Consider the following 24,633-nt stretch of genomic DNA (forward strand, 5'->3'; position numbering starts at 1 on the left):
GCCATACTAGTTTTTCCTTCTTTGTAAGATACCGTTTTTCCACTCAGGCATTCTCCTTGATATTCACTTTGTCTTTGCGGAGAGAGGGCAGCGTTTCTTTGATCTATTCCGCCGCTGTTATTTTCTATCTAAATCTCCCACAGGATAATTACTGTAGTTTCACCTATGCTATCAGAAGAGATTAAATGAAATTAAGCCTGTTTGGACATTTCTGCTTCTCCTCCGTACGTCATCCCTCCGGTGCAAGCAGCTAACACCAGACCCTCCACTCTTCTATTTCTGGGTCAGGGAGGCTTCAAGTGGAGATGTGAATCGCAGATTAATTTTTCTTTTCCTCCGTCAAACATGTGATCAATCGGTGTCAGCGTTCAAAGGATAGAGAGCAATGCCGGAGGAGAGGGAAGGAGAGGAGGAGAGGAGAGGAGAGGAGAGGAGAGGAGAGGAGGAAGAGGAGAGGAGAGGAAAGGAGAGGAGAGGGGAGGAGAGGAGGAGAGGAGAGGAGAGGAGTGGAGAGGAGTGGAGAGGAGAGGAGAGGAGAGGAGAGGAGAGGAGAGGAGAGGAGGAAGAGGAGAGGAGAGGAGTGGAGAGGAGTGGAGAGGAGAGGAGAGGGGAGGAGAGGAGGAGAGGAGAGGAGAGGAGTGGAGAGGAGTGGAGAGGAGAGGAGAGGAGAGGAGAGGAGAGGGAAGGAGAGGAGGAGAGGAGAGGAGAGGAGTGGAGAGGAGTGGAGAGGAGAGGAGAGGAGAGGAGAGGAGAGGAGAGGAGAGGAGAGGAGAGGAGGAAGAGGAGAGGAGAGGAGAGGAGAGGAGGAGGAGAGGAGAGCCATTTGTACAGACCTTAGAAAAAAAACTGACACTTTCACTCCCTCAACCTGATAAACTCCCCACAGAGAGGAGCAGGATGGATGCGTGTTATTTTTTTTCCTCTTTTCGCTCATTTCCATCACCTTTTCTCCCTCATCCCTTTCTCTCTCCTCTCTCTCTCCTCTCTCTCTCTCACACACACACACAAATATTCTGTCCTCTTATATCTCTAAACCCCCACCCAGCCGCCACCCCTCACCCCTATCTCTTTCACTCTCCCCCTTCTGATTCCCCTGAGGGTGCTAGGAGCTCGCTGACATCACAGCCGGCCTGGCAACAGCCTATAAATTATGAGTGACAAGTCTTTGGACCAATAAAAGCACCACCATATTTCATGCACAGTAAATCTGATTGCAGATTGCTCTGGCGTGTGGCGGCTGACATGTTTATTGTCGTCATGGCGGTGGGAGCCGAGGGTGAGAGGGGTGAGGGGGAGGTGGGGGTCGCTCCCCAACATCAGAGTTTCTAAAGCTCCCAGTCTATATGGAGGTCAAACAGATGGGAACTCTGGGATGCGGGCGACCCTTTCCACCCACCCAACCAACCAACCCCCCAAATCCCCAAACACACACACACATAAACATACATTCACACACATCAATGCCAACTCACCAACATCTATAAGGAAGCTATTTTTCTTTCAGCTTTTACAAAGCCATGCAACTGCTTCATTCACTGCAACCATCTGTCCTCAATCCGCACATGCTCACTGTGAAACTTTTGTACTCAGTGTCTCCATTGATTATATTTATTTAAAGCAAAACTGTGTAACTTTTGAAAGAGGAAATGCTTTACATAAGCAATAAACCATTGGTGTAAATGATCTAAGTCATCCATTGGTTTTTAGGGTGGTGGTAGTAGGCAAAAGACGCATACAAGCTACAGAGTGAACAAGTGTCAGTTCAAAAACGAAGGAAAAAGTCAGATTTTAGAACAAGGTTTGTCTCTGTTTCGTTTTATGTTGGGTTGTGTTACATTATACATAATACATTTTTTAAATAGTTTTTGCTGATATATGAGTGTGTGTATGTCAAGCTACCACATTTGTTATATTAGCCCAATGCAGCGGAAAACAGATAAACTACTTCATTAAACTGCCGATAGAGAATTGTTTTTGCTTTAACTGATCATTCTGAAGTAAATACTGACTGCACAGCGTAATGGCTGTAGAAAAATGACACCACTAAATTGGTTCCTTATAAGTATACAACTGAAGGTCGAATTACAACACAAAGGAAGCACATCTGCCATTGTGTAACCAAAACAAGAAAAGGCATTGTTTTCCCTGGTTGCTATCCCCAGGTGAGAGCTGAACAACTGGAATAACTGTGGAAAGATAAGAAAAATAACTCCACTGATGAAGGAGGCAAACAAAGAGGGAGAGTGATAGAAAGCAAGGGAAAAACAAGAGCGATTGGACGAGCATTCACTCGATGGAGAGCGCTCGTGTTGTGACAAAGTCTGTTACTGCACTGATACAGTATGTGTTTCCCCATCACTCGGAAATAAATGGTTCGAAACTGGAATTCTTTCTACGTGATCAGTAGGTAACAAAACCTGCCTACTTATTAATACAACCAAGTGTTTTACTCCTTTAGCCAGGCTGCCACAGGTAGCCATGTTGTAACGCTGTGCTTGCGAAAGCAATGTTAACGGTAAAACCGCAGAGAAACTTGGGGAGGGAGACATTTGAAAAGTTGTCTATTTCTACTTAAAGTGCACCGCATGGAGCTATTTCCCCACCAACATCAAAAGTTACATTCTCACTTAAATTAATTAATTAATTAATTATCGGTACCGTTTTAGCACTGCACTTAAAAGATAATTATTAGCACTGTGGTATGTTTTTTCTCAGTTTTACCTTGATAAAATGTTAATTTGTAGGTGGCAATCACTATTTTGCATAACTAGTTATCACTTCTTTTGTTACTTTTTAATTTTTTTCCCAAACTAATATAAAATGCAAAAAATCCTGTTCTGTGTGCCTGAGGAAGTTTCTAGGGAATAAGTTTATGAATGCTTTAATAAACTGGCTAAGTCACCATTGAGTCAACTAGCAACAAAATACAGGCTACACTGTGTATATATATATGTATATTCATATATATGTAGACATATATATATTGATATATATATATATATGTATATGCCTACAGAATCCGAACAGAAGGAAAAAAAGCCTTCCCCCTCCATCACTAACGTGCCACTATAACCTATAAGCATTCAGCGTTATCTTCAATTTTCTTAAACATGGATCCTCTCATTACAGATATCATATCTAATCTTTAATGTATTGTAACAACCTCATTGATGATAAGTGACCCTGTGCTCACTGCACTGTCTAGTCCATCCGTCCTTGCCCATGCAATAAACCATTCTTCATAATTAGCCTGCAGTATGATCTGGGCATTACAAGTCCTCTGCCATGGCCCCTAAATGGACAGATTTCAACAGACGCCCGCTGGTGTGATCGGCATCATTATATTTTAATTAATCCATTCTTCTCACAGCAACACAGTAATTACAATCTATTTTATGACACGGCATGCTGCGAAAGATGGGATGGAAGCGAGAAATAGGAAGGCAGCGAGAGGGAATAATAGCCAGAAAAGGGAAAAGAAGGGGGAGAGGAAGGAAGGGGAATGAAACTGCAAAGAGAGGTGAGGACGTACTGTAGAGTTAGAGCCATGATGAAGAGGGGAAATCTTAAGGTGAGTGAGACAGAGAGCAGAGAAAAAACATCACAAACGCTATGACTGATTACCGATATGTCATCGCCCGGCTGACATTGTAAAAGCATTGTAAAAGTGTTTATACGATGTCTGGAGGAGCACAGGGCTCTCTCCCCCTCTCTCTCTTTCTCTCTCTCTCCCTGGTTCATGCTTCACACAGGGAGAGCGAGAGGCTCCATTTCCTCCAGCCGCTGTCTGTATAAATCAGGACAGGTACGGACACTCAGACACGCTGTGGGTGTGATAATAACATTAGAGGATTACAATGACACTCCTCTCTGGACAAGATCACCCGTCTCAACTGTCATAAAACAGCTGCTTTTTGCGGTTGGAGCGCTTTATACGAGGAGAGTGTGTAGGTGTGTGTGCACTTTAAAGTGGTGTGTGTGCTGGTGGCAAATACAGTAGTGAACGAGTGGAAGCTGACGCCGCTCGAATGATTCATCGCGGCCTGTTTACTTGATTAAACTTGTAGTAAGTGACACCTGATCTCTTCAGTATGACACATAAATGTGTTACATGCAGTTGGTGTAACCTTACTGTAAATTCAATATATTATTTTAATCAAATCAATCAAAAAATCAAAATGTTTTGTGTGACTGTATCTCAAAAAGTGCCATAAAGCACGTATAAACGCATTTTACACCATTTAATTTACCTGAAATTACCCAGCTCCAGATCATATAGGGATAATTACTGTAATCACACATTTCATAACCACAACCACTGTCTCCCCACATACTCTATTGACAGTTAAACTTCAATCATAAATCCTACCAGAGGGGGAAATATCTTCAGGGCGACATGTTACACAGAGATAATCAAACAGTTAAGAAAATATTTGATGTCCACTGAATGTGTTTTAAAGATTAAATTAGATTAGATTTGTATTGTGCGTTCTTTAAGGTACAAGCAAAGAGTTGAAAGTGACCATTAATCAGTTCCTGTAAACCAGTCAAACCATTCAGCTGCGGGCCAAAGACTGAACTGAGTTATGATGGATGATGTACATGGAGGATTAAGGTTTACCTAATAGAATGTACAAAACGATTCATCACAATTCTGTACGAGTCAAATATGATAGCTGATTACAAAACAGTAATTTGAGTTTTAAGTGAAATATGTGAGATATTAAGTATATCTGACAGCAACTATGAGTTTGCAAAGGCTGAATAGCCAATAAATAACACAAGTCAAGATTATTACAGTGTAACAACAAACTATAACACTAGAAACTGTTTACAAATACATAATTATTAATAGGAACAAAATTAAACCCATCGCGACCTCTTCCTCGCGTTAAAGGAATAATTTGATATTTTAGGAAATATGCATATTCACTGTCTTGCAGAGCGATAGATTAAAAGATATTAGCAATAGATTAGAATAAAGGCAAAACAGCTGGTTGTCAAATTATGGTTTTACCGAGGGCTTTGTGCCGGACTACTTCTTGGCAGGGAGCAGTAACTTTCTGATGTCTTTGCTGGTTGCCTGGCAACCTCACGGTGACGTCGAGACTTCAGGAAGTTGCTGCTCCTGGCCAAGAAATAGTCAGACACATAAATGCTAATACAACCGCAACAGTTACTTTTACACTTTGGTTTTTGTACAGATAAACATACGAGGTGTTACATATTATTTATTGAGTTTTTGAGGTGCTCGACGAAAGACGTCTTTTTATCTTCAGACATGGCCAGACTAGATATTTCTCCTTGTTCCCGGCCGTTATGCTAAGCTAAGAGAAGCTAAGCAGCTACAGGCTGTAGCCTTATATTTACTGTACAGACGTTAGACATCAGTCTTTTCACTGAAAGTAACTCTCGCCAGGAAACAAATAAGCCTATTTCACAAAATAACACAACCAAACTTGCTGGTGCTTAGACAGCCCTCGCTACAAGTTATCAAGGGTTTCAGTGAAGCATGTAGCCCACTTTGCTTTTCAAAGAACAGCACTACTGATATGTAAATTGATTAAAACATCACTCAATTCATATATAAGACTCACTCAAAAAGCAGGCAGAACGTTTTTGCAGAACACTTCTCTTAAATGTAACCCCAATGATGATACCATATGTTCATGTTCAAAATGTTTGCACACATCACAGTACCTGTGATGAACATGGTATCCTGCTGCGTTGATGTTCCATCCGGGCTCCTTGGGGTCAGGAATCTTCGCTGTGTTGGCGATCAGATGCTGAACATCCCTCCACGTCAGCTCAGGACTGGGGCAAGAGACATGAAACAGAATATCATCAAACGCATCCTTCCTTCGGCCCGTGTTCTACACAGACTGACACCACAGAGGAAACACTTCAACTCTGATACTCTGGGAAGAAACCTGCAGGGAGCTCAACATGGACTCTAGCGCTGAAAGAGGCTGGAGGACTGTTTTATGAGGCTTGCAGCACATTCTATCAGGCACACATGTGATGCTTATACTGTATTTATTGACACATAAACCGCTGCAATGAGACACTGCCGTACTTTTTACAGCAGGTCCTCTAGACATAAAAGCACCTGTTTAAGTCAAGCTTACAGTTTTTAATAATGGTGTCACTAAAACTGTGAATCCAACAAAGAATATTTGAGACTTTAACAAAAGAGCCTAGAGAGTCGAATGTAGAAAAAGTCTTCTTTTTAATCCCAGGCAGGGGAATTCTAATAGAGCGGACTCAAGTGTCATGTCAAGCAATATACTAATGGAATCCAATTAAGACCTTTAAACTGCGCCGAGAGCTGGAGGATATTAGCTCAGTTTTCTATAACAAAAGACCAAAGGGTCGTCAACGAGGGCTTTTTCAGGATATAAAAAGCATAAAGGAAATTGGGTTTTTCTGCTTTATCCACTCATTATTGTTCCCTAAGAAAATGAGTTGAATGGAGTATAAGAAAACCGCTTGGCCACCCATTCCGAACCGCCTTTCTGAGAAGAAATGCCTCCACTGTTTGCTGAACATCTGTACACGTATATAGTCGTTTCACCAGCACAGAGGAACAGAACAAAGGTAATTAAAGGTGTGCAACTTCATTTTTTCCCATCATTAATGACATAACTGCAATACATCAAGCACGTCTACTCAGCCACGTTAAAGTATATCTTCCTTAGTTTTACAGCACAAAGACGTGAAGAAAAGCCCTCGAAAAAACACTAAATCACAAGTAGCCGCTTCATTATTGTGCTGTTGAGTGTTAGACATCTCAGGAAATATCAGGCGCAGATATAAACAGATGTATTCCATTCACGTATTGGAAAAAACGAAGCAGAACAAAAGCGAGGAGAGAAGCTTTCATTAGCAGCATAAAACAAAACCCCGGCAAGCAGCGAGAGCAGGCAGCTAAAACAACATGATAGGAATAATACCAGTAACACTAATAATAGACGGATAGAATGAAACAAAACACAACGCACAAACAATTATTTTAAGCTTTGATTTCAAAGGGATTGGAGTGTGTGTGTGTGTGTGTGTGTGTGTGTGTGTGTAGGGGGGGAACAGGCTTTGTACTTTTGAACTGTTGCTGCTCACTGTGTGCGTCTGTGTGTATGAGTGTGCACTCTGTATTATATATTAGCAGCAGCAGCGTGATTCTGTTGTGTGCACTCCCCCACCTCCATCATCAGCACCACCACCACCATCACCCCTCTGGTGGAATCAGAGAAACCCCCGCGGCCCCGGCTGGTTTGCATAAAGCAAACAAAATTAAATTTGCTTTGCTAAATCAAAGCATGTATGGTATTCCAAGCCGCTCTCTCTGGGACAAATTACTTCAAACGGCCTCCTTTGTATCATAACAGAATAAAAAAAAGAATCAGCCCAATCAGCGGCTCTCAAAAACCCTCGACTCGGGAATTAATTATTGAACCGAGGGCTTTTCTCCCTCCTAGCAGTCCGCGACACAGATCTATTTATTTTGGAAAAGTCGTTTTGCTCTTAAAAACACACTGTTGGCTGAGCACTCGGTTTACCGCTATCTCTCTCTCTCCCCCTTAATGTTTTCAGTCCTCTTTGCCGCACAGCCCCTGAAGGGACATGTGAATAGGTTTAGGCCACGAAATTAATCTGAAACCACACGACCAGCATCCACCATAGTGCTGGTTAAACAGAAGTATTGCTTATGCTGTAATGGACTTAAGATGAACTGAGCTGTTAACTTGTGAGGTTTCTCTCACATAGAGGTGGGAGTTTTTTTTTCTTCTCTGCACTAGCTCTTTGTATCAGTGTGAGACCATGTGTTTTCACCTCCTGTTGGTTTTGGTTTGGCTGCAAGAAAGCATAAAACCATTATTTGTGGAATTTGGTATGCAGCCTGAGTAGAAGATGATGATCTTAAGCGAAGGATCCTGAGACAAATTCCAGGGGTAGTTGTTATTTCTATTTCGACATGCTACATGTGATTACGTTTAATATAAACATTAGTATCTGTATTTTTTGAAAAATATTCTATGGGCCCAAACATCGTTTTTATTATCAACTGCTGTGTTCACATGAAAAGAACAAAAGACATACTTAAAATGTCCTGAAGCTGAAATACATCATGTTATAGTGAGATGACAGTGAAACACCTCGCTCTGTTTCCAAAGAACCAGGGATTGTGTTAATGCAGCTCTGACGATTTTTAAAGCTGCATTAATTAATCTATCAGAAGATTAGATGGCAACTATTAAACTAATATCCAATGATTTTGTCAATTGTTAGGTTGGTTTGTGTATTTTTTTACATTTTTAATTTTTTCTGAAAATTTGTCTAAATGTTCTTATTCCAGCTTGAATGTGAATATTTACTGGCGTCTTCACTCCTCTATGACAGTAACCTTATGGACAAAACAAGACTTTTAAGGATGTCATCTTGGTATATGGAAACACTGATTGACATTTGTTCTGACATTTTATACACTGAAAAATCAGTCGATTAATCAAGAAAGTAGTAGACATTGAAAATAACCTTCGTTGCAGCCTTAGTGTTTCTTGTGAAGTTGTTTCACTGTTTGTTGTTATTATGCATCAAAAATGCAAAACGCTGAAGTGATGAAATACAGATCTGTTCAACTATTGTAACTAACAGAGTATGGAGAGCATTTTAGAGCCATTTTAAGGGATTCACAACACACCTCCATACAAAAAGGACCGAACTATTCTATACTGTGCTTGCAGAAAAGGGGTAGAAGCTTGTTTAGATAAGTTGGTGGGTGAACTGCTGTACTGTAGGTGGAGAGCTAACTAGTAACATGCCAGCCAGCTTGCTAGCAATACTATTGACAATAGCTTGTCAAGTTCCAAGCTTGCGATCTAGCTCAGTCGCTAAACTGTCAATCACGGTAAATTTGCAGTGCTTATTCAAGATACTGTATGTATTTGTTACACCAAGTCCTGTTTCACTGACTGCAAACCATGCCTCTTTTGTGGAGCAGCTACTCTGGTAGGGGAGGGTTATAAACAGAAGCTAATGTGATAGCTTCTTCTATTTTGGACATTTTGTCTTGTCACAATAGGAAAAGCATGTGTGCTGAGTTGCATTTAGCAGCTTCAGAGTCTTGTGCATGCTGTGCTCACTGTCACAACTTACTGGGACACTTGATTAGAGCAGAGCCATTAATCTTTTCTTACTACAACAAGACAAAATGTCTACTTTAAATTTAGTTTCTTTCCTTTAAAGTCAGTGGAATTATGGTTTGTAATAGTTTAACTCAATGTTAAAGATAATATATATCACATTGAATGAACAGACTTCACTTCAAAATGTTGCTGTGTTTTAAATGCTGGTCTGATCAAGACATTAAGCAAAGATGCATCTTACAAAGTAGCTCATCCATCAATCATCCACTCAACTCATGCATGAAGGAGTAACGCAAAAACTTTAATTTTGACAAAACCAAGTGAAGGCATCATGTCTCCTGTCATGTATCATCTCTCTCTGTGAAAGCTGTACTCATCACTGTAAAATTATAATTGCAGACACTGAGGTATGGACAGCGACAGGAGGAACAGAACTGACATCACTGTTACAAAGACAATAAAAATGAAAGCATGTTGTCCAGCGCAGACATGGACACGACTGGCTTGCAGCTCACAGGAGACTGGGGCAGAGTGCTACAATATATGAGCCTCCTCCAGACCCTCACAGCCTTCATCCCCTCGCCAAGGCTCACAAAGCAGCACAGCAGCCGTCACAGTGAGCACACAACTGTTTACAAATCCCCAGTTAATAGGATCAGGCCTCATTGACTGAGCCGCTCCGATGTGTCTGATGTAATCTATTAGCTGTATGATAGTCAGTGTCTCAGCCCAATCGATAACCCTGGGCCTCCATATTGCTCCACTGTGGACTGTTACTCCTCTTTAGTGCTGCTTAGAATGCAGACTTAGTGACTATAAAGTGTGTGTGTGTGTGTGTGTGTGTGTGTGTGTGTGTGTGTGTGTGTGTGTGTGTGTGTGTGTGTGTTTGTGTGTGTGTGTGTTTAGGAATGTATATGTGTGTGCAGGGATTTGTGTCCATCTACTTGTGAATTTCAGAGTTTTAGTGTTGGTGTGCGTGTTTGTATGTGTATACAGAAACTGTACAAAGGAAACGTGTGCACAACAATGTATGGTGTAGTGCAGTTTGAATATGTGCCATGTTTAATCATAAAACATACACACTGTAGCTGATAGGTGGGCAGATGTTAATTCTGTAACACTTTAATGCATGAATCCATGTGGGTATTGAGGGTGTGGACGTGGTTTACTCACTTTGTGGGGACATAAATCTCTTTACAGTCTCATTGTGGGGATTATACTTCCTTAAATAAGTCCCTATAGCATGAATCCTAACATACTTGGGTAGAGACTTGGTTTAAGTATGTTTAAGCAAGTAGTGATTATGGTTATGGTTAGGTTAAGTTTCCACAAAATGAATGTAAATCTATGTAATTTTCCCAAAATTGATGGCAACACTGGCAACACAACTGTGTGTTTGTGTGTGCGTGTGTGTGTGTGGTCTGTCTTTGATAAGTTCACTCAGTTAGCTGGACTGTGAGCTCAAAAATCACAGAGTAAGTGTCGGTGTTTACACTACGAGCACCAGAACTTTGGGCCAGGATGGGCAGAAGCTAGCTGGTTAGCATGCTAAAAATGCTTTGCAACGCAATACATAGATGTCATGACATCAAAACTCACATTCTGTTGATGATTTTCAGTTTTAATGTTTTCAACCGAAATTCTTATACTGTGTTCACATCAAACGTGAGGGGAGTGATTTGTGTGACTAGATTGCACACAAAGTCACTGATAAGATGCAATTAGATGCAATTTCGCGACTATTTCACTCAGGGCGGTGCCAATGACACGATTGAGGCGCTGACGTGAAAAAATGCGTGAAGCAAGTTGAAAATATTGAACTCAAGCGAATTGAACATGAACAATGATGGAGGAGAGTAGTAGTAGTGATAGTAGTGCACAGAGAAATCTCTTTATGTTGGGTTCATGCCAATGTGCTGCGCGTTCACGGTTATTTTTATCACGTTGCGCGAGTAGACGTGATTAAAAATGAATAACCTGCACGAGTAACACAACGTGAATATTTTCTTCACATTTAGTCTGAATTCAGTATTACAAATTGCACTTCTGTGGTCATGCTTAGGTTAAAACCAAGCACTATGCAAGGTTAGGGCTGGGTTAAGTTTAGGGTTAGGGTTACGGTTTGGGTAAGGCAGCTGGAGTGTATGTGCTTTTGTGCGTGTATGCAGTAGTTTTGTATCCCTGCATGGAAAACATTTGTGCTGTACTGCAGTTTGTATATATGCAGTGTTAAATCATAAAACATACATACTGTAGCTGATACTTAGGCAGACGTTAATTCTATAACACTTTAATGCATGAATGCATGTGGTGATTGCAGCTGTCTGTGTGTGTATGTGTGTGTGTCTGTGTGCTGTGTAATTATGTTGACATTTGTAATATCCACGCACCTATAGATGGGTGTATTACTGTACACTGGTGCCTATGTGCGTATTAATGGCGCTTTACAGTGGATGGCATGCCTGGAAGTGCATGTTCGTGCATCTGTGTGTGTGCGCTGTGTTTGTGTGTGTCGGAGTGTGTCTGTAGCTGGTGTAACTGGGTTTCCAATTAAGTTGAACCACAGGCCGGATCAATGCTAGTCCTCTGTGTGCAGGAATGAGCAGCCCTGGGCCCTCAGAGCATGCCCACGAATAATTTATCACTCACACTGGGCCCAGGCAGAGAGGAGGAGGAGGATGAGGAGGATGAGGAGGAGGAGGAGGAGACGGGGAGCACAAGGACAAAGTGTCCAGCCCAGGGGAGAGAGCGCGAAAGATGGGCAATCGAGGGGACAGAAAGATGAAGGGGTGACGAAAGAGAGAGAGAGATCAGGACCCAGAGGAAAACACTGTCAGCTCCCGATCATTTAGAAGAATCACACTCAACATTTTTTTCTGGTAAACAACCATCGAAAATGAAATTCTGCAGGGAGCACAAGCCACATAATTCTTCAACACAATGTACTGCATGTTTGGAAATGCTGTAAGTAGTAAGAGATGAAAATATGTAACATTGGATCAATTTGTTTTTCAGTAATTGCCTTTTGCAGAAGAGATATCAAGTCTATGTTATTTACTTCTAGTTTTATGTAAGGTTCTGCAGATTTGATCACACATTAACACTATTTCATGTTGACTAATGTGACATTTGGATTGAATATCGCCTAATTTAATTTTCTTACGAATCTAACCACAAGAAGAAGAGTTTCATCAGAGCTAAATATGTCCGTAAACAGAGGGACTCACTAAATATTGGTCCATCCTTTTGATGCAACAAATCCTCAAAACTAAACAAGAAATGTGTGTTTTTTGTAACTGCGCTTTAGAACAACAAATATACTTTACATGTTTTCTGATTTGATGTCCACAATGCCAGGATGACATCATTTGTTCAGCCCTCTGAAGCCATTTCAAATTAGGGTTAGGTTTTGTGTGAGGATTGGGGATGATCTGGGTTAAAATTACATTAGGGTTAGGGGACCTCATGACTCATGGTTACAATAACAATCACATGGGGGAACATATTGAGCAATGGTACCAAAAAACAACAACAAAAAAACGTTGACTCATAGTTGTAACAGGGAAGCGAATGGCAGTCTGCCATTTTAATGTCCAATGGTTTGACCATAATATCATCTGTCTTCTTCCTTTGCTCCCGTCATAGTGTCTTTGGCCACTAGAGGCTGTTGTCACTTGCTTTAATGACTGATGCCACTGTTTTCATTGGGAGGACAATTTTATTAGATTGGTTTCAAGTTGAATACTAACCTCATTGACTGCTTAGGGTCTTGGTTCATCTGTTCAATTGGCTGCACTTTTTATCAGAAATGTGTTTTGGAAGTTTGCATGGACATGTAAAAAGTTGAAACCGGCGACTCCCACCCCCCCTAGCATTTTACAAGTGGTATTATTGCTGCCACTGCTGTCACAGACAACCATATCGCTTTATGATTTCCTCAGAGTAGCAGCTACCAACAGCACAGGACAAAATGTGAGTGTATTCATTGATTTACTCTGTAATGGAGACATGAAAGCAGATAGAAATTGTGCCAGGCTGCTAGTCTGACTACATTTCCAGTTAGTCTTCATTGTCCTGGGAGATTTCGTGCACGGTGGCAGACAAAACAGCATAGTAGAAGCGAGGGTTATAGAGAACAAACCTAAACACAGATGGTGTCATTATTGCCATTATATTGTGCAATCAACATTTATTTTATAATGACATGTTGACGCAAAAAAAAAAAATGTCTATTGCTGTTTAAAAGTTAGGGGACCTTCAACTTCATGGTTACAATCACATGGTGAAAGTTAGGCAACAATCTTGGTCATGGTTGTAAAAAACATAACCTTGACTCCTGGTTGGAACTCGGAAATGAGCAGCAGTCTTGTGTTAAAGTTTGATGATCTGACTATAACTACACCTGACTTTCTCCTTTGCTCCCCACATAATTTCTATGGCCACTAGAGGGTTCTGTCCCTTGAATGTAACAATATGTTGCTTTGGTGCATTTGACTGATGCTGTTGTTTGTGGAAGGCACTTTTGTTGGACTGGTATCTGCACCAAACCTTAGTATAGACACATGTTAGAGCTTATTAGCAACACATTTTCACAAAGGTGACGAAAATGCATTTAATGAAGCTGACAGAAGAATTTTCTGTATCTGTTCTCAACAACAGTAACCATAAAGAATGAAATATGGGTGTATTAGACAGATGGAATGTGATGCTGTGTCTGATGTTATGAGATTGATGCATTATATCCTGTAAAGCATGTTGATGTATTAGCATCTTTACTTACAGTGAGAGGTGATCTGTAGTTACATAAGCATACATTAGCTTATGCATATCTTAATTAGTGGCACACAGAGGTTTACAGACTTAACATTCTGGACAAACTGATATTGGATCACATTGCTTGAAAAGGATCCATTTATAAATGAGCCATCATCAGCTTGTACTTAAATCAGTTGAAGAGATTGATGCATTTACATTCTTCCTGATGCTTTCTTCACTGAAGCTCAGCATGTCCAATATTCTTTTCAATGCATGTTCACCACTCTTTTCTCTTTATTTTAACAGAAACTGAAGAAGACATCACTAATAGTCATGCTTGTTAGTCAGCAGGGTATAATGTGTTGGTACAAGACAAGCAGCAGTTTAAACCCCACTGTCTCATCCCAGGCAACACATCTTCTGCTTGGACACTTCGCATTTAGATCCTCTGCTGAGCCACATCGCAGCTTTAGTTGAAAGGCAGAAAAACTAACACACATGTGGATATACATTTACAGAGAGGCACAGAAACACCCACATATACTGTAGAGACAGACACACAGAGCAGAAGTTAAAGCAGACATACACACACATACAAATGCATATTATCACCAGAAGGCCACCACCCACTGCATCATAACTGGAGAAAGAAAACTCATGTAGGTCCACAGGCATACAGAAATACATACAAACACTCATACAGACACACAGAACAACAACTGCTTCAGAACTGCCGCTCCACACACATAAAACTGTCCCCACCCAGTGGAGTGTCAGGGTCCAATGTTCCCTCCGTCTCTGTCCTCAGTTCGTCTCTATTAATCTCATAGTAGCGAGGCGTGGACTGGTAAGACGCTCCGCATCGCTCTGTAATCTTCTCTTAATGTGCTGCACTCTAAGCCTAAGTGAACCCATTTGGAGTGACTGTGAGCAGACTGAGATTCCTCCCATGTTATCTGAACAAGTGTTACTAATGGGTTTATCAATTAGGCCAAGTCCAATAACTGCATGCCTGCAATCTTCTTTAAATACACTCCACCGGCGTAGCCCTGATTTCTGTGGTTAATGAGTACACGGGTACACACACACACACCCACAACGTGTGTGTGTGTTTGTGATTTTAAGACCAGTTTGGATGTGTATGTCTGTAATTCTGTGTCTGTGCAAGTGTGTCTAAGCTTGTGTGTGCATACTGTATGTGTGTGTCTATGACTGATGCAGCACTATGTGCTCATAACACACAAATTATAGATTCCTGTGAGAGCAAATAGCGGACTTATACTGTTTGCAGGTGTTCATATATAAATGCTGTAAACGTTGTGCATGTCTGTCTTTTTTTGTAAAATAGAGAAGGTTCACTGCCTTTGAATATACTGTACTTTTTGTCTTTTGTGTATTATGCACTCCACCCCAATATAGGCAAAATAATTATACATTTTTCGTCATTTTATAGAAAAAAACAGAGTTACTTAAAGTGAATGTTAATATTAGTATATGAGTAAAAAAGCATATATGTTGTACAGCTAAGCTATAGGTCATACATGCCAGTGAACTTCAATGCATTACAAATGAAAAACATTAGCGCAGGAGATGCCCTCACCGAGTGTGTGTGCTTGAGTTAAGACCAATTAGAGCGAGTGGATTCACTTTTCCATGTACTCTCCCCACTGAGATCACCGGCTGATTACTCCTCAACTCCCCACAGAGAGCGCTCCATACATCGTTTCTCTTATTCATTCAACGGACGCAGGCAGAAAGAGAACGCAGAAGAAGAGAATTTAATTAATTATTATTAAACATTTTGTGTTGGGCAGATTGGGCTTGCATTGCATGACTTTTATACTGTTTAAAGTCCCAAATGAAATTGTCATTTACTGTAGATAATTCAATATATAAGAATAAGAATTATATTATATAAGAATTATCTTCGTGTTCTCTATGAGATCCATTTATTAACCACTGTTATTTAAAGGTCATCTGTCATATTTTCCATTAATCCATTAACAACCTGTATTAACAAAGATAAGTCATTTTACTTTGGTTAATGCAAATGGCGCACTATCACTCAACATGGAGTAAGCATGCAGCACTAGAGCCGGAGTGGATGACTTTGATCTCTCCCGTTACTAAATCACTGAATTGACCAACAGGTTGAAAGAGGCTGAAAGATTATTTATACATTTTATTGCTGCTCTGTGATAAAATGAAAGGACTGCCCAAAATAGTTCACCTGATGACAGCACAGGACGACTGGGGTTAAGGGGGAGACGATCCATCTTTTCAGGCAGACAAAATACACTCAGTAGAAGCAGGATGGGATGGACAATAAAATGGACATCTGCAGGTGCACAAACGAGGAGGAATCACAGTAAAAACCAAATGTTCGTCTCCATCCGAGCAAATGACCGACCGGATGAATGGATGGACGGGAGAAACAGAGATAAAGTGACAGAGAGGCTGACGCGGTGATAAAGTGAACAAACAAACAGTCGGAGACAGAAAGACTGACAAACGGGACGAGCGAAGAATTGATTTACTCTGATGGTTTGTTGGACAGGCGTCAAGACGGATGGATAGAGACAGATGGAGACAGACAGGCCAACACAGTGTCAGAAAGACAGATAGACCGTGACACCGTGACACTGTTGGGGCAGCAAAACACTGCAGGGTAACAAAGACAACAACACACTGTACGCCATTTTATATCAGCTATGTATGTTGCAATGACAACTATTCCCAGCAGAAAATCTTCACATCATACTGTATCAGAAATGACAAAGATGATTCGTATCCACGTCTGTGCAATTTCATAAACATTAAGTATCTTATCACAGTGTGATGAGATGCCGTGGAGCTCTAGTCACAGAGTTTGCATTTTTCCAATCTGCTCGCTTTTTTGACAAATTAAGAAAAGATGAAGCCAAAGATTGCAAGAAAACTTTGAGCATTTCTCATTAGACACAGAAAGGCTGCGATTCTGGAGAGTGTGGCTGCATGAAGAGAAATTGGAGGTGGAGATAATAAAGTGACTGACAGAGGGATTAAATCTGTAATCCAATAACCACATATAACAAGTAAATGTACAGTAAAAAGATTAGATGTATCAACAGAACTGCAGGTATGTACAAATACAGCCAGTCTTATAAAGCACACTTTTTAAAGTGACGTGTCAGTAGTCTAGTTGTGAGTTGGATTAATTAGACTCATTTGATTAGATCAGTATTAGATGTATTATCAAGACTATGAGTCTTAGGTTGAAGAAGCACTGAGCTGAATGCTAAAGTCAGAGAGCTAAAAGGCTCATGATTTCAATGCTAACATGCTGATGTTTAGTTGGTATAATGTTTGCCGTGTTTGCATGTCAGCGTGCTAACATTTGCTGATAACCACTGAACAAAGTACAGCTCAGTGAATGTCATTAGGTATCTGGTCCTAAATCAAATACGTCAGATACATTACGTCTGGCCCCCTCAGACAGATACCCCTGCGACATGGTTTGCAACCGGCCAATCACAACTGTTTATCTAATATAGTGCAGGTTTAATGCGATGATTGAGAAGCGTCACCCGCACAGATTTGAAAAGTCACATGTCATAGGTTCCGCTGCTCTCATTGGTTGCAGGTCTATCGAATTACATCCAGTCTGCAGGTCCATCCAGTCTGGGGATGGTTAATGATTAATCCTTCATCGATTATTCACCGTTAAGAATTTAACCGACAAACAGAGATGGGCACAAATACATCAAAATGTGCCTTGCTACAAATAACAAATACTTGCTTATCAAATATATCAAAATAAAATACAAAATAGTGTTACGAAAAAGTACATTTTATCAAAATATGAGTAATTTCATATATCATTAATGATTAACTGATGATCGATTGTAAAGGCAGCCGACTATATACTATATAAAGACAATTCTTAAAATTTGCATCTCACCAAACTCAGATCAAACTGTCAAACTAGGCAGTGTTTATCAAATATGAATCAAGATTCTGTTACTGTATAGCCCACTTCCTGCCAACCTTCTGGCTCAAATGTTTTCAGAAACACATTTTAGTGTACTGACTAACTATTTGACAAAGTTGGTGACGATGCCACCAGTTTGGTTTTTTTCTTCAGTATTTTGTTTGAGGACCGGCCCAACACTTACGCCACGTCAAACGTTTTGTTGCTCTGATGGTTGTAGGTCTACACAGTTGCACCAAGAGGCATTTTAGTCTCTCCTGATGACATTTCCCCTTGGAAATCAAAGCTGAACGTATAGGTTCCAGAATTATACGCATTTGCAAATTAGTTCACGAAGCCAGGCTAAGGTGTCAGGTGACCATCAAAGTAATACGGATTCAGTGTCTGGGTAACTATGAGTAACTGGACCAAATTTTGTGCCAATTCATCTTTTAGTTTTTGTTGGTGCAGCTACAGGAACAAATCAGGGGTCATCAAAAGTCATTAGCATCCATTCTCCGGGTACCGTTGACATCTGTTCCAAATTTCATGGATGCTGAGATATTTTAGCCTGGGTCAAAGTGGTGGAACGACAGAGTGAGAGACTGAGATTTCCATTCTCAGAACCAGACCGCTATCATGGCTAAAAGTCCGACACCAACATCAACACAAAGGAGTGATGAAGACAGTCTGGGTTGTCGATGAAACACTACAGTTCCAAACATGTTGCCTTGTGACCCCTTCAATGAAGCTATAATGTCCATAGTGTGAAGGAGCTTTGCTTGCAAAGATAGATTTTTCAATCTTCTTTCATTTCTTTGTTTCCAAGGCCTGAAAAGATGTTCTTATCTCTTAAGTTAATCTTGGGAGCCCTTGGGATGTTTGGAGGTCGGGAAATACTGCTTTAACCTGATTTGGTCTGAGATCGTCTAAATGTTGTTCCGGAGAATTTGACACTGACAAAAGTACAATTCTGGAAACATTTCATTGGGATGAAAATACAAAGACATATGTCTCTATAAACAACTGCTTAGATGCTCGTGGATCCTATATATGAGTCAGGTTGTTTCTGATGAATGGAGATCAGAGAGAAAAAACTCTGGGCCTGCATGTGTGAGAGAGAGAATGGCAGAATATATGAGTGTGTGATTGTGTGAAATGTGGGAAGAAAGAGTGAGCCACAGAATGAGCAAGTGTGAGAAACAGAGAAAGAGAGAGGGACCCAGAAAGATACACAGGCAGAGAGAGAGAGAACGCGGCTCCATAAAGACGTGAGCTGAATGCCGCTGATCTGAGCGAGAGAGGTGATATATAGTTTAGTCAGTAGCAGCGGGTCACGACAAAGCCTTTAACAGTAATGTCCTGGGAGTCGCCTCGCCCAGGGGACCCGCGCTCCATTTTACAGCCAAGCGACTGAGACTGAGGCGCTGTGGCATGACAGCTGGAGCAGTAAAGCCGGCCTCTAGTACCATCCATAACATGAAGGAGGCGTAGACGCCGCTGATACCACCACAAAACACCAGGCCCGAGGCCACACCGACAGCTGGCGAGTTAAGAGGGATGAAGAAAAAGGGGGCTTGGGAAATGGTAGGAAGAGGCAGACGAGACAAAGGAGGGAGAGAAGAAAAAGGAGCGAGGAGATATATTTGCAGATTCAGACAGAGGAGCAGTAGATGATCTACATCAAAGGAGGGACTAAAAAAACAAACAGGGAGAGGGAGAAACGGGGTGGAGAGACAAGGTACAGCCCAAAGGTGCACGGCGCAGAATTTTAATGTAGAAATTCTCTCAGCAGTCTCTTTTAATGCTGAAATGATTTGTCAATTACTTGACTTGTCGAATGATATCTTACATATCTTAAATAATAATAGTAACTGAGCAATTGTTTCAGTTATTTATAAAGCAAAATTACAAAACACTGGCTCTCTTTTTAGGCTTCGGACTGTCGGTTTGACAAAAAAAATAATTGAAGACATCAGCTTGGGCTCTGAGAAACTCTGATGGGCATTTGTCATTATTTTTCTGACATTTTACCACAACAATTACAGCGTTTCCCACAGGATGATAATTTAGTTGTGGTGGTAGTTGGGGATGGTGCAGGATGTGATGGTGTGGTGTTTGATGTCGTGTGATGCGTGACAATGTGGCGTTTGACAGTACCTGACCAGCAGTCATGGATATGGCCTTAATTGCTTCTGAATTGTCGAGAACTGTTCAGTCCTTTAACTTAAACAAAATATATACATATAATGTACAAACATATTCTAAATAACCATTGCAGCAAGATGAGTAAAGTGAAACTACATTTCTAGTTTAACTTAACATTGTATAGCCGTGTACTGTCACACGATTCATATATCTAAGTAAAGTACGGGAAACTCTGAATAAGTTGATAATCAAACAAACAATTCATTCGCAAAAAAAATAACAGAAATCAATCTGCTGGATTGATTTACTGCACAGGTTTACCGCTTTACTGCACAAAACAGGAGGAGGGCGCTGTGATATTCTGAAGCTCTTACAGCGACAGTAGCGACCCTGTTGGGCTGAGGTAATTTGGTCCAGATTGAAATATCTCAAGCACCACTGCACCTAAGTGCTGGACTGACTGACACTGGCACATAGACCAACATTGGCTTGCCTAAAGCCAGGCTGCTAGTGGGCCTAATAATCATTAGTTGGAGCTCTATTCTTCTTGAACACTTTATGTTGTGTATTACCAAGTTAGATTTGTATTGATCTACAGCAGAAAGGGATACTACTTTACTGCACAAAACAGGAGGTGGCTACCGTGCTTCCAGAAAAAAAACAAGGATGAAGATTTCCCTGCAACAGCACATATTGAAGGCAGGTGATGGGAAAGTTACTTCTGACAAGTTGTGGTCTTCAGAGAAGACTATCTGTTCAGGGGAGTAATGGGTGGAAATAGCAAAAGCCCTTTTGTAAAAGTAAGCATTGGAAATGCGGTCTTAAGTATGACACAAAATGAAACTGGCAATATCATTGGGAGAAAAATGGAGCCAATCAATCATCACAAACAAGACAAGAAATCAAAGTAAACATCACGCAGCTGGGGATTGCCGTCCCTCAGACAGTAAGCATACACGATTGCTGACGTGTTCCTGACTAACACACTGAGTACCTACAAGTATCAACAAGGTATCACATTTATTGTTGTAGTGTTTCTGGAAGTATGAAATATGACTTGGCAGATAGGCACTCACTTTACTTCTAAGGCAAGAGCCAGGATCCCTGCAGCAATCGGAGCTGCGCTGGATGTTCCTGGAAATTGTGTGACGCAGCCATCATCAATGTTGGTCACCGTGACCTGGAGAGATAAAAAAAATATGTGACCAGATACAACTACGTAGACTAGGGCTGTCACAATGACGGCAATACTGAAGTACTGCACTACTGAAAAGCCAATCACAGTGGATGGCAATTAACCACAACTGCTATGTTCGCATTTTTGCTTTTTTTCATGAGGCTAGGTCCGTCTTGTTGCACGGCTAATGCTGCTACTCCCACAGACTCGGCCCATTCTGGACTGAGGTTGTAATATTGAGAAACTTGGTTGGATGCTGGCGACTGCCTTTTGTTGAACTTTATACTGCAGCACTAGTTCAGCTGGCACTAGCTATGTTGTTATACAGCCTGTTTTTCTTTGCACCTGTGTGTGTATGTGTGTTGTTACGGAATTCATTTGTTTGGCTAAGTTGTGAAACTTTGATTAGCAGCTAGCTTGCTCAGACCATAAAGCTAAACTTTGGTGGCCTGCTAGGTGGTAAGGCTATTAAGCTATTATATGAGACTGTTCAGGTCCACAGATCCACCAACTTACTGAAATTATTATAACTGAAATCATTTGCAAAAACCGCACCAATACTGCGCTGTTGAGCCTCCCTAGATCACCGCAGGGGGAATTACTTCACCACGACAGCACTAATGTAGATGTCATATCAGTACATGGAGTAAGGAGATGGATGCACTGTGAGCTGTTCTATACAACTACTCCTCTGAAACGGATTTCTGTGGGAGGTATTTGGAAAAGAATGCAGCTTTGCAGCAAACTGAGCCAGCAGAGTTCCCACACTGTAGCATCTACTGTATCAGTACCAGGTTTTTTTTTCCGTCACAAGCCACGTCAACACAGTTTTACAGTGATGATAATTAAAAAAACAACTTGTGTCGAGGCTGACCACCTCCTAATGCGAGGTGGAAAAGGGCAGGCCTCTCAGCAGACAGAGGTGATATCACACTGATAAAATTGGCCGTTCTGTTTCTGTAGCCTGGAGTTGGCGTTGTGTTTCTTCTTGGCTTTACACTGCTACCTCCGCCATCAACACCTCAGCTTCTTCCTCTCCCTTTCTCAGCCACTACAGCCCCGCTTTACCTCCAATTAACACTCGTTTGCTTCTGTGTGTGTGCATGTGTGTGTGAGTGTGTGCCCAGCAGTCACCTAGGTCATTTGGCAGGCCTCTATAAATATCACACCAGTGGCTGCTCTTTAACAGGCTTCTCACAGCTCACAGGAGCCAAAGAGCAGGGCTGCTGGCACACGCACACACATATAGGACCTCATTAATGATAAACACTGTTGTTAGATGTGTTAGGTGGTACACGCACAGTAACCAGAGGTAGTGAGCCTCCCACGCTGGACCCTGTCAGAGTGACGGCCATCACACCGGGGCAGGGCTCGCCGTAGAAGGCGGGCTTCCCCATTTGAGAGACAGCGCCGATGGCAATGTTGTAGATGGAGTTAACATAACCGTCTGCACCGCAGTGGTCATGCTGCGGTCCACCATTACCTGCCGCCCACACTAAGATGCTGCCCTTCCCACCTCGCCCCTGACAACACAAACAGAGGGACGTCAGAGTGAAAGAACAGGTGAAAAGTGATTTCATAAAGAATGTTTCCATCTAGCGGTCAGCAGCGCATCTCAAATATCACACATCATACTGTATATATTTACACAGGGCTGAAACACAGGGTGAAAAAGGATTCTGCCGTGGAGGCACAGCTATTTCATATTTCTATCAATTCACACTAAACTAAAGTGAACTAATAAGGAGAGATTTAAAGGCCGAAACTAAATATATAAATACATATAAGATAATATAATTAATTTATTACTGGATAATTATTAATTTATTTTACATATGTATTCATATATCTAGTTTCTCTTAAAACCCTCATAAACTGAGGCTACAGAGCACATACTGCAAAGGTTCATTAAAACTAAAACAAAAAGTCAGGGCTCAGATACACTTAAAACATGTAGATAGATCCTGTTTGATATATTACATGAATAGATTATGTTATTTGTTTATGATTAAGTGTAAAGAAGGAGTCCCTTTTTTCAAAGCACCACTAATTATTTGGAATTAATTAACACAATGGGACTATATCTTGAAATATCCAAACAAGTAATGGAATTGGAAATAACACCTATAGACTGGTGGAAAGATAACTTAATATGAGACACAGATGTGTAGCCAAGTTTTGACCAATTTTCAATATTTCTAAATCCCCCTCTAATATTTGGTTTAGGCTGTCATTGTGTAAATACATTTAAATCCATCCATATAATCCTAACACTCGACATTCTGTCCCTCCTATCTCAGCTCCACTGTCAGTGTGAGTGTCTGCTATCCCTCTGACAGACAACAGCGTGAACTCGGAGATGAAAGCCGTGCCTTCTGAGTTCCTAGCCGAAAGGCCTGCTCTGTCAGGGTTTTCGGCCCATCCATCGCAGATCCGTTGTCCGGCGGGCCCCAACTGCAGACGTAGATGTCGATGAAGTGGATATTGAAGGTCAGAGCTGTGGCCTCCATGGCATCAGTGACATAGTTGCCCAGCAAGCGGATACCTGGACGGATTGAAAAGGTCAGAGAGAGTTCGGAGGAAGGCTTGTGGGAAAAAATGAAACAAAAACTGACACAGCATTTTGCCTGCAGGCGCTGCTTAAAAACAGACACATGGATTCTGTTTATCATGTTGTAAGAGATAACTGTGTATCCTGTCTACAAAAAGTGAAGTAACAGGGCGATGACAATACTTGGTGTGCACACACAGCAGCTGGCCTATAGTAGAATCTGCTCCTGGTGACTTTCTCTGTTTCTTGTGTGTCATTGGTGCCCATTTATTGTGCGTCTGCTTCTTTGCTTCATCTCTGTTTTGTGTCTGTCTGTATCGGTGGTTAACTTTAACTCAGTGACAAACTTAAAATACGAAATGATAAATAAGCCTAATTTCTGGCTTGAGAAGCCTAATCATCTAATAAAGTGACTATATGATGAAAGCAACCTTGCAGATGGTCACTGCATTGTTTTCATATAGCCCTATAATACATTGCATTGGCAATATTGCTTGCAATCCTTGCAACATGACTGCAGCCTAGGTTGCCATGCAATGTTATATTTTGACATCGGTGAATGACAGAACAGCCACAGTGAGAAAAAGCTGAGCTCAGTCATTTCTCCTCTTCACCTCCAGGGAGCCCAGAGGGCGTCACTCTAACTTAGTTCTACACTATCAAAGTCGAGAGTGGCAGCCAAAACAACATCCCAATATGCAGCAGGCACATACTGAAAGGGTTGGAGCGGATTACTTCACGTAAGGTAACATTTTGTTAGTCCAATGCTGAAGATTTGTAACAAAAAGAGGCAGCGGTTCAGGCTGCAGCACAGAAGCTTTCCCTAGGAGGCAAACCCACTTGTCCCCCTGGTGTGTGTGTGTGTGTGTGTGTGTGTGTGTGTGTGTGTGTGTGTGTGTGTGTGTGTGTG

General features: G+C 41.3%; 1 protein-coding gene across 1 annotated transcript in view; it reads right to left on the minus strand.

Annotated features, from left to right (window-relative positions):
- LOC311260150 (neuroendocrine convertase 2-like) overlaps positions 1-24,633 on the minus strand; it is a gene marked incomplete at its 3' end in the record, with an annotated part of 183,894 nt that overhangs the window by 49,830 nt on the left and 109,431 nt on the right. Inside the window, exons 10-13 of the mRNA XM_084357664.1 lie at positions 23,545-23,717; positions 22,474-22,695; positions 21,072-21,175; positions 5,701-5,814 (exon numbers count right to left, since the gene is read on the minus strand). Of these exons, the coding sequence (XP_084213790.1) occupies positions 5,701-5,814; positions 21,072-21,175; positions 22,474-22,695; positions 23,545-23,717 (613 nt within the window). The remainder of the gene's footprint in view (positions 1-5,700; positions 5,815-21,071; positions 21,176-22,473; positions 22,696-23,544; positions 23,718-24,633) is intronic.

Source organism: Pagrus pagrus (assembly GCF_965226575.1).
Source record: "Pagrus pagrus genome assembly, chromosome: 7".
Classification (NCBI taxonomy): Eukaryota; Metazoa; Chordata; class Actinopteri; order Spariformes; family Sparidae; genus Pagrus; species Pagrus pagrus.